The following is an 11,559-nucleotide window of genomic DNA, read 5'->3' as shown; positions in this document are numbered from 1 at the left end:
GCCCAATCATAGTTTGACACGTGGACCAATCAGGCCCTGCCATGTGTCCGTCACATGGACCACTTAGAGCCTAACACATGTCGCGCATTGATCAGTCCAGCTTGGACCAATCATGCCACGCCAAGTGGCCTGCTGTTTGCCACCTAGGAAAATGGCTACCTAGGCCCAGTTTTCGGGAAAAGCCTAATCAGCTCTAGGTTGACCTAAACCTAGGATTGGGCACGCTTCCCAATACTATAAATACATTCATTAATCCTTAGTAAAAGGGGGATTCAGAAATAATTACCCTCAACTAGAGAAGCCTAAACACACGTGCTTTCTGATTGCTAGACCTGACTTAGCAATTAATTGCACTTCCTGATCAGTCCTCCCCTAGAGGAACCAGATCACCCTTTACTTTCCGCACCTTTTACTTCACATACAAATACTAACTTGATCATCGGAGACGGAGCTCCCACCGCCCGGAGTCTCCGTTATTTTGCAGGTACAGGCGCAAGGATACCAGTCCCGGAATTGTAACTCTCCCGCAGGACATCAAAAAACCCCGAAACACATGTAATGACTAATAATAATATTGGTGAAAATCTTCGATTAAATACTTAAAAAATAGCAAAGTAAGCATGAAATATTAGAAATTTCTAGTAATAACAATAAATAAATTAAATAAATAAATTGTTTTAAACTCGTTGGGTTGACCCGGACCAAAACTTTGGGTTAGGGTTGAACATTTCTTGACCCGTAACCTGAAGTGACCCGCTCCGAAATGACTTATGATCCAATTCGATTGACATGTCTATATATAGTAATAAAATCATATTAGATTGTGTAGTATATTATTTAGTTTTTGCCTACGTGGCGTGACACTTGGAGAAAAACTGGAATACAAGGGTCGCTATCTAGTGACTTGATTGCAAGACTGACTTTATTTATTAGTGATGTGGTATGATATTAGATTTAAAAAATCATATTGAAACGATTTTCGTATCCCTCTTACTCCCTTCTTCATTCTCTAGTCCCGCTCCTGAAAGCTCCGGTCGGCAACCAGGCTGTTCTCTTGCGGCGTTCTGGTAAGTCTCGTCTCCAACCCCCTTTTCATTCTCACTTTGTTTCCTTCAATTTACTGCAACTAAGAAAGAGGAACAAACAAGATTTGTCTTTTCGGAAATCAATGCTATCTTCTCCCCTTTATTTGGGGCTTAATTTGTCTCTTGTTCTCATCTTACTGAACGATTTTCAATACATTTAAACCACCTTCTTTCAATTCATTATGTCATTTTAGCAAATGTGACTTAACTTAATGTGGGGTTTATTCTGTTTTCCAATTTGTTTGATTTGGGGAATTGTTTCACTGAAATCTGTTTTTTTTAGGTTGTAATGTCTGATGCTTTTGTGAATTTCGATTTCTTTTCCGTTGTAAATTTGATTGTTATTTTTGTCAAACTTACATGTTGAAACTCCTAGTTGACATTTGGACTTTGGTGCTGGCAACAATGGATCCAGTCAACAACAATAGCCTCAGTAACAATACTAGTATGTCTTCGAAGCAACGACTCCGATGGACCAATGAACTTCATGAGCGTTTTGTTGATGCTGTTGCACAACTGGGTGGGCCAGATCGTATGTTCCATTAACTCTGATGATGCTTGTTGAAATTATGATTGCCTTAGTTAAGAAAGAACATGATTGTTAATGATGCATCGCCTTTTGCCTCCAATATGGGTGTTTTAATTTCATGCTTGCTACTTGCTAGATGATTTGATCCTCTTTCATTTTTTTTTTCTTAATGTAATTCCACGTATTGGTTTTTTGATGTTCATATGCTTTGACCGAAAAACAACTAGGCTTTACCTAAACTAGCATTTCCTTGCAAATTCAGAGTTTTATCACTACGTGATGCCTCATCTTTGAGTACTCCCTATGTTTAGACTTTAGAGACAGAAGGGGTAGTATTAAGAAGGGCAATCACCACAGATGCAATGTTGCAGTAATGTTGAAGTACTGGTGCATAGGTCAAGAGTGGTTCTATCTTAAATCCATATGGCATTAGGAGTATTCCACAAACCTTATAAGGTGACCTTTCAACCACTTTCGATGCAGGACTATTACTCCATACACACATGGGAAAGTAGATGTTGGATATAATAGCTGGTTAGGAACCATATAATAGGCTTACCAGTAAGTCTTTAAAGTCCTTTGATTGAGCCGAACAACATGGAAATATCGTAATGGTAGTTGAGCTGTAATATATGTTTCCAATCACCAGATAGATCTCAAAGGGTCTTATTAAGGTGTCAGAATTCCTTCGTTGGGTTATCATACCTTTGTTGATGTTGGTTGTTTATAATTGTGTTCTGCAATTGTTGATATTGGTAGTGAGTTGTTTATCGTAAAACCTATGTGATACAAAGTATGCAAAACAGGTTTCATTCTTGATGGAAAAATATTACAATATATTTATTCAATTTCCCTCACCTTCCCTAATATTTCCTTGTATGTGATTTTTGGGCCGGGTTTTTAAAAGTGGTGGCACAATATCTATAATGGCCTAACAATGCAACACTAGTTTTAAAGCAAGATAGCACAAGCTAGGAAGTTTTGATTCACAATTATGTATCAGAACTCCCTTAAAGTTTGGGTTTTATAAATGAGTTTTTTTTATTGGACAAGCTATAATGAAATGCTCTAATAACTTGATATGTATATCTCCCTCTCTTTGTATCCATTATTGGAATTTCATAAACTTATCATGAAACCCTTTTAAATAAAAATAAATTATGCTTGAACATTTCATTTTGATGATTTAGTTCAAAAACTTATAGTGGAACTCTTTGTAATGGAGGATTTCTCTCTAAAGAATGTTTAAAATCTATAAATATATAACATATTTGTATTCCTCTCCATTATTACATGTGTAGTAGCAATCATGAAGATACCATTTATTTGTTGCTTTCTTGTCCCTTTTATTTAATTATCTACACCATTTTCAATGAAAAGAAAAATGTCCTCACCGATATACTCTGAGTTTTCTTGACACTGTATATCGCGCCTTCCAATCATGAAAATGGCTTGTGAGCACGCAGCAACACAAGTAGTTAAAACCTGGGATGACTTTAATCCATTGACAGATGCATACTCTTATCGGATAAGATGATAGTGCAAGGGATCAGCCCAAGCTTGGTATCCGTTTCACTTATGCAAGAAGGCCCAAGGATACTAACAATTGATGAGAGGGATGTTGTTAAGAAATCAGTTTTGGGGATAAGATGTTTAGTTTAATGACATGGATATCACTTGGCCCAAGGATTACTACTTTAAAGTAGTAATTCATGAATAAGTTAGTTACCGAGTTTGTTATTTTGATTCCTTTTGCTAGCTGCTTCTAGAGTTTGTTAGCTTGCTTCATTTTTGGGTATTAATTGAAGTTTGGGGTCAAGGGGAATGCATGCAGAAATTTGTTAAGGAGTTTGTTTTGGAGAGCACCTTCCTCTCGAAAGAAGGCCCTGTATTATTGAATACTCTGTTTGATAATACAATTTATCCCTTGGCTGCCATTTCCTATCTCTATCTAGCTTGTTACTTACTGTTTTCATACTAATTCCTAACAGATAGTTGCGAGGTAAGTTAAATGTTCTAGCCACCCAATTGACCTCTTAAGAATTTGTGGGGAACACCTTATCCTATATTCTCTCCAAATCTGGGAAATTGAATAACTCTAAAATGAAAGGATATAATACATTATATCGAATCATTTTTGTGAAATTTTTTCATTGAAATGGATGTTGAGGGTGTCTCCTGGAATAATAAAAGTTGGTTAGGACCTTATTTGGCCTGTAAATAGTTTTCTAATGTCTTGATAATGTGTTTAGTTTAATGACATGGCTATTTCGTAATTGTAGCCAAGAGCTGTAATAGATGGTTCCATTCACTAACTAGGCATCCTAAGGTCCTTTTATGGTGTTGGGAATAGGGAATCCTTCATTGGGCTATCACACTTTTGTTTATCGTGTGTTACACCCACCATTTGATGTTTATCTATAGTTGTTTAACTTGTTTATATTGAAACATATGTGATATTCCAAGGGAGGTATGCAAAATGTTGAGCCTTATGGAAACCTAATCCCAAGATTAATCATTATTGATGGAATGTTACACTTATTTTTCTCCTCAATTTTCTTTTATTTTCCCCTATTTCCTCATACGCACAAGCATGAGCTGTGCCGTGAGCCCGTGACGAAGGTTGCTGGACTTGGTCTTTATTGGTTTTGTGGTGCTTTAAAACAAGTCTCAGTTCAATATCCATAACGGCCTAAGAGCACAACACTAGCAAAGCAAGATAACACAGGATAGGTAACTTCACTTTTTTAAAGTATGGGTTTTATAAGCAAACTTTTATTATTGGACTAAATTAGGTGTGTTGTGTCTTTAAATAGATTTTAAGTTGTAAGGGTTAAGCATTGGGCTAAGCACTAGGCTACTTAGTTTCCTTTTTCATCCATTCTCCCTGTAGTGTTTTGTGTATTGTTGTCCTCTTCATTCTTTGTTTTGATGCTAGCAATTTTATTTGCCATCTTTATATATCACTTTCAAGGGACCAATTTTTTACATGCTATTGTCATATGCTCTATTAACTTTGGAATGTAAATCTGCCTCTTATTGAAACCCTTTTAAAAGAAAATCTATTCTGCAAGAACATTTAATTATGAAATTTACAATTTTTGTGGTTAAAGTAAATTACATCTTGTGTGGATCTCTACATAACACTTTTTTGGAGATTAAGCCTACTTTTCTGCTTTTCAGGTGCTACTCCCAAAGGTGTCCTTAGGGTCATGGGAGTACAAGGCTTGACAATATATCATGTCAAAAGCCATTTACAGGTAATTCTTTTTTTGTGTACTCAGAGAACTTTTTTTTTTTCCCCTTTGTTTTTTTCTTTTGTCTATTTTGTCAGAACTTTTAGTTTTACTATAGCTTCTTTGTTTTCATTTTTCACGTTCTTCTTTTCAGAAATATCGTCTTGCTAAGTACCTCCCTGATTCCTTATCTGAGGGTTAGTATTCTTTCATGATTTGGTGAAGGTTATTGTTTGATGTCCGTTGTTTGGCTTGTTAACTATGACCTGTTTATTAAATTGTGGAGCATAGAGCTGGTTTTTAAGTTCTGGATTTGATAGATTTCCTTTCATTATCTCTTTTAAGGTGATTCATTATGTTACTATTACCTTCTTTTCTTTCAATTTTGACATTGGTAATGCTAGGGAAAAAAGCAGACAAGAAGGAATCTGCGGATATGCTTTATGGTTTGGAAAGTTCATCGTAAGTTAATACTTTATTTGCTTTAAGTTATTTGTCTTGTAAAATTTAGTTGAGGAAGCAGATATTGTATTGATGAATATGAGGTATATATGATTCTATGAGTCTCAACTTTTGTGTAGGGAATATTTTGGGGTGCTGTGGGGATGCTTGTCAGATTTATCCTGTTGGTCTTCTATTCAGAATATTCATATATGAAGGCTTATGAAGATGGAAAGTTATGCTGATTGGAGTTTAATTCCTTTGCAGTGGTATGCAAATCACCGAGGCACTAAAGCTGCAAATGGAGGTGCAGAAGCGATTGCATGAGCAATTGGAGGCATGTGTTTCTTTGTGCAGTCTCTAAGAAACTGTTAGATCCTTTTTCTCTTTAAACAAATTGATTCCAATGGTTGCTTGCTCCCTTTAAAACATGTGCTAAGTGACAATTGTTTAGGAGTTGGACTGTGGATGCCACACTGATGTCATGTCTTCATCTTCCTGCCCCCAATTTCTACCCACACCCCTTGGAAGAAAAGGGGGAAGGGTGGGGGGGGGGGTGGGGGGTGTGGCTGAGGGGGTTATTATGCTGTTATGCTCCACAAAGAAAGAATTATAAAGCCAAAATTCTGACATCATCTTCTTGCACTTTTTTAACTTAAGATTGCAAATACCAAGTAATTTAAAATAAATATAGCCATGAAGGAGGGAAGCAATACCCAGGTTTTTGAGATATTAACCCTTTGGCTATAAATTGTTAATTGATTGTATGAGCTAGTTTGACTACCTGTTTTTATGGTCAAAATAATTCACTTCTAGCAATTATCAATCAATCAAAGCCTTAATCCCATAAGTGGGGTAGGCTACATGAACAATAAGTGATTATTCCGTGTAGTCATCGACATAAATCTTCCTCCTCCATCCCTTACGATTTAATGCCTCATCTTCATGCAAATCCATATACTTCATATCCTTCTTTACTCCTTCTAACCAAGTCATTTTCAGTCTCCCTCTCCCTCGTTTAACCCCTCCATGGTCCCACTCTTCCACTCTTCGTAGCGGTGCACCCTCGGGCCTCCGTCTTACATGCCCAAACCAATGCAGGCGATTTTCCCTTAGGTTGTTTGCAATGCCTGCCACACTTTCTTGCGAATATCCTCACTTCTAGCAATCAGGGTACGTTTAATCTACTATGTAGTATTATAAACCTATTTATATTTGAATTATTAAAAAAAAAAAAAAAGTGGCATTTACTCTTTTAACAGTCCTATTTTTTTTTTTTCTTTTTATTTAAAGTTGGATTTGGACATTAACACTATGTTTGGATAGAGAGAAATTGAGGGAAAGAAAGAGAAGAGAAAAGGGAGGATGGATCATCCTTTGTTTAGATACCTAATGCAAGGAGAGGAGGGGAGAGAATTGGGAGGATTCATTTTCCTTCCCCTTTTAATAAACCAAATCCCTCCATTGTTGGAGAGATTTGGAAGGAAAATGGAAGTTCACCTTCTTCCTTCCCTCACCTCTTTTTTCCTTCCCCTCCCTTTCCCTTCACTATTGTTATCCAAACATAGTGTAAGAGGAAGCTTATTATTATGAGTGGGTAAAGTAACTAACTTAAATCCCTGAGTTAAATTGTTTCTAACTTAGATAAAAGAGAAAAAAAGGGCGGGCTACTGACATAAATTAGGCCTCTATTTTATGTTTGAATGATACCAGCACACCAGAACATGGAATACCTATTTTCCAGATTGGCTCTTCGGATATGTAACATTTTCGAAGCCGATATGCCCTATGTAACAAAACCCTAAATCCACTTCACCTCGTGATGCCAGCTACGAGTCATCAATCCATCGCCTTTTTTATGCCGTTTTTCAATTGTATTATTTTTTTTAATTGGTAGGCAGTAGGCCAGTTAGAATTTACCATTTTATTATCATTCCAAAAAAATAAAAAAATAAAAAAAATGGTTTGAAGAGCTTTGACTTTAATGATTCAATGAAGAAGTTCAAACCTTTTTAGTTGAAGCCTAATAAGAGTTTTTTCAATTAGTGATCTGAAACCAGTTCTCTTGGAGACTTTCTGGTATGGGATAATGGGAGATATTGGGACTTATTATCTTTCCCCTGTGCTCGATCCTCCAATTTTTTTTTTTTTTTTAAAAAAAATATTTAAAAAAAAAATTGGTTGAAGGGTTGACAGACTTGACTACCCTTAGAACTGATTTATGGAATAAAGATTTACAATTGAGAGAATTTTTTTAATGATTGCTGGCTTGAAGGAAGTCTTAAAGAGGCAGATCACCATTGTTTGAAAAATGTCTTCCTCTTATTATTTTTTTTTTATTTATTTATTTTTTTGTATTGAGAGAAGTTGAATAGAAGGACTGAAGCAGGGTTTTTTTTTTTTTTTTTTTTTTTTTTTAATTTTTTTTTTATATTTGTAAATCAAAAGATTGTGTGTTTTAATACCCCCCCAGCTCCCACTTGTTTTCATATGGGAGGATATATCTCTGTTTCACTTAAGTGTCAAGTTTATCATCAATCATCATGATTGTGGCTCTAGCCCTAACTTAATGCCTGTGAAAATACTAAATTGTTAACGTTAGTCGATTGTCATTTCTTAATAATTATTATGATTCTGAACTGCTTCTTCGTATAGTTTTGCATGTTATATGGCGAGAGACGATGATGGAAATACATGATTGTCCCAATTTCCTTTTTTGGCCGTCCCTAACCATCCCTCTCTAGTTTATATACTGCCCCACATGCTAATATACAATTCTACTTACTCTTAATAAAGAGAAAATCTGGGATGAGATAATTTTTAAGGGACGGATATAATTTGTGCCACCCAGTTTAGTTAAACGTCTTAAAGGTGGTGAAACAAATAACTGTGGCAGATTTCTATTCCTCTTAATTTATTGTTACAGGTCTTGCTCTGCATAGCTCCCTAGAGACCCCCCCCCCCTCTCTAAAACTAGAACAAATCATAGTTTCAGGATCAGTTGATGTATTTGACATGCAATAGGTGCAAAGACAGCTACAGTTACGAATAGAAGCTCAGGGTAAATACTTGAAGAAAATAATAGAGGAGCAGCAGCGCCTTAGTGGAACTCTTGCTGAAGTGCCCGGCTCTGAAGATTCAGAATCTATAAAGAGTGACCCTACAACTCCTGCTCCTACATCAGAATCACCCTTGGGCAAATACAGCAAAGATTGTGCAGTTGCTAAGACCACATCTTTAGATGAGTCTTTCTCATCTCAACAGGAACCATTGACTCCAGACTCTATTTGCCAGGATGCTATCATGTGTGAAAATCTTGATGAAGAGAGATCAGTAAAGCAGCCATGTTTGACCAATAATGATGAAGCATTTTCAAACCAAGAGATGTTCTTTACCCAGCAGATACTGGAGTCGAGCATGAATCCATCTCTTCAACAAAGGAACCTCATTTATGCTGGAGAACCATGTGAACCTTCTGCTTTATCAATTGGCAAAGAGGACCGATCAGAAGAACTATGAAGTAAGTATCTCATGTCTGTTTCTTTTGCTGTCAGGCTTTAACTCCAAAGTAATTCCAGATACTTAGTTTCCAAGTGAACATATCTTCTGTTAAATCTGTAATTATTGGGGCTTCTCTTGCTAATTTGATCATGTTTTTTTTTTTAAAAAAGTGTAGTTGCCACTTGCCAGTCTTGCCTTTGAAAACTTGAGCTCTGTGAACCCTTTGCAATATTGATGCTGTTGAAGTTTGAGAGATTCACCACTGGGCCTTAACCCTTGGGATGCTTCATTTTGAGCTTGGTTACTCTGGTTGATGTCAAAAAGCAGCACATGCCCACGTCCAAACCAATTTTTGCCCATACCTTTGGAAATTTTGAGCATATTCCATGCATTTATACTGCTTATCATGTTGACCATGTTTCTTGCTCATAAACATTTAGAAAATTGTTATCAAAAGTACATGTTTCTTGCTCATAGATTGTATTTTGGCACACAGGAGCGTCTTTTCTTCTTTCCGATAAATATTAGTGTAGGATATGTAACAAAACCTTGGAAATGGATCTATGAATGCCATTGAATTTCACTGATACTAAATAAGCATCTAGTACAAAGTTGTATATGTTTGTGAGTGATTTTTGTATGACCTTCACATGAAGGTCTTTTCTTGAGGAAGATGACTAAAATAATCTCTTTGCACATAAAATGGATATATTTAATGTTTGACTTAATCTCACTAGGAACGTATACGGATTACAACTTTTTTGTGTTTTAACTTCTAACTTGCAGCTCCCCAGTGATTCTATCATATTCATACCTCGATGAAAATTTTGGAGCCCATTGTCAAAACTAAAGCCGATGTTGGGGAAAACTTCCTAGGGTCAGAAAGGCCTCATTGTATCATATGAGGAATTAGGGGATGGTGCTTAGAAGGTTTATTTAAATTAGGCTCCATTTATTTTGATAGAAAACATTTCCTAAAAAAGTAGCTTTCCCAATTTCCTTTAATTGTTTTTGTATGTCAATCATTTACACTTTGTTTGGATTGAAAGAAATGGAAGGAAAAGAAGAGAAGGGAAATGGAGGGATGTATAATATTTCTTTTGGATAACAAATGAGAGAGGAAGAGAATTGGAGGGAAGAGAAGTGGAGGGATTAAATTGTAAGAAATTGATCTCTCCAACAATGGAGAAATTTGAAAGGATAACTCATCTTTCTTCTTTCCCCTCCCCTTCCCTTCCCACCCCTTCTTTTCCTTCCCCCTTTTCTATCCAAATACATTGTTAGACTTTGGGTAAGCAATCACCAAAAGACGCCTTAGTTTTATGGATAAAACCTCAACTATAAAGTATTAAGTCCAAAATTTTTCTTGAAGTACTACGATATACTTCGTAGCTTACATCTTGAAGACTCTCAAAGCTTCAAGTTCAGTTCAGTGTGTTGGATAAAGCTTCACTAGGTTGTCGAAGGTATCATGTGTGCACTATTGGGTTGGCTATAGCTTTTGAGAAAACTCAATGAAAAGGTTATAGTATTGCCTCTATATCTCATAGCCTCTTTACAGTGTTTGAAATCTTTAGATAGAAAAAGGGGGAGGGGAAAGGGTGGGAAGGGAAGGGAAGGAGAGGGAAGAATGATGAATTTTCCTTCCAAATCTCTTCATTGTTAGAGATCAATTTCGAACAATCTAATCCCTTCATATCTCCCCCCCCCCCTCCAATTATTATCCTTCCTCATTTGTTATCCAAATAAAAGATACTTCATCCCTCCATTTCCTTCCCTTTTTCTTTCCCTCAATTTCCTTCCATCCAAACAAAGTGTTAGTGTAAAAATTCAACAAAATTCCACAAATATACCATTCAATTAAAGCGTGTGCTCCCAAAAACTCTCCTATTAAGAGCATGGTTATCAATAAGGGTGCATATATCCTTTCCCATTTTCTCTCTCATTTCCTCCAATTGACGCATCATATTTTCTTTCTCTCTCATTTCTCACTATCTCCATTCTTTTTCTCATCATCTTTCTTTAATGTTTTTTTAACATCAATCATGACTAGATGTTTTCTTGGCAATTCTCTCTTATTACTTTCAACTCATCCACCTCAATTTCTTCTTTCCTTGTGACAAAAATAATGCCAAGTATTAATACATATATGTGCGGTATGAACCAATACATATCATGACAATTTTGTAAATAATATGAACAAGATACCACAAAGTGAATAAATAGTCCCATTAGATAGTGTAATGATATTATAATATCAAAGACTGATCTAGGATTATTTCATTGGATGGGCCGTAACCTATAAGTTTTTTATTAAATAAAAGAAGACCAAATAAAAATGTTGCCAGCAAGAATCGAACTTGACACCCACTAGTTTTAGTAAAGCGTTTGGCAAAATAGTAAAAACCAACTTAGCCAACACAAGTATATGGTATTTACACACAGCAGTAAAGATTTTATATTAAAAAAAATTTGTTTATGGGGCGGGCCATGGCCTAAGTAGGCTCGGCCCTAGATCCGTCTATGATACTATATATGTTTATAATGATACGCAATGAAATTTAAGATTTTACAAAAAATGACCAAAATACCCCATGTTGTATGATGCTCATACATCACGAATAGTACCCAAATTGACTCAAAAAATAACAAATTGTCTCATTTGTGACAAAGAAAATTTTGTTTCTCATCCTTCTTCCCTACTAAGATTTTTTTTCTAAAATTACCTTAATTATAAATGATGATTTTTTTCTAACTTAAGTATAAG

General features: G+C 35.8%; 1 protein-coding gene across 5 annotated transcripts; it reads left to right on the top strand.

The window, feature by feature from the left end:
- The first annotated feature begins 972 nt into the window (after positions 1 to 972).
- On the top strand, positions 973 to 9,411 carry LOC110691969 (myb family transcription factor PHL7-like). 5 transcript variants are annotated; one of them, XM_021868953.1, is made up of 8 exons: positions 973 to 1,067; positions 1,462 to 1,617; positions 4,798 to 4,874; positions 5,005 to 5,047; positions 5,267 to 5,312; positions 5,559 to 5,628; positions 8,316 to 8,811; positions 8,963 to 9,411. In XM_021868953.1, exons 2-7 carry the CDS (start codon positions 1,491 to 1,493, stop codon positions 8,808 to 8,810), a joined length of 858 nt encoding a protein of 285 aa, XP_021724645.1. In that variant the 5' UTR covers positions 973 to 1,067; positions 1,462 to 1,490; the 3' UTR covers position 8,811; positions 8,963 to 9,411. The 5 variants fall into 5 exon arrangements, with proteins under 5 accessions (XP_021724645.1, XP_021724644.1, XP_021724643.1 ...); XM_021868952.1 differs by having other exon boundaries at positions 5,264 to 5,312; XM_021868951.1 differs by having other exon boundaries at positions 5,255 to 5,312; positions 8,968 to 9,411.
- Positions 9,412 to 11,559: the final 2,148 nt, after the last annotated feature.

This window comes from Chenopodium quinoa, unplaced genomic scaffold (genome assembly GCF_001683475.1).
Source record: "Chenopodium quinoa cultivar QQ74 unplaced genomic scaffold, ASM168347v1, whole genome shotgun sequence".
Lineage (NCBI taxonomy): Eukaryota > Viridiplantae > Streptophyta > Magnoliopsida > Caryophyllales > Amaranthaceae > Chenopodium > Chenopodium quinoa.
Note: the sequence above shows the minus strand (reverse complement) of the source record. Positions and strands in the feature narration are given on the sequence as shown.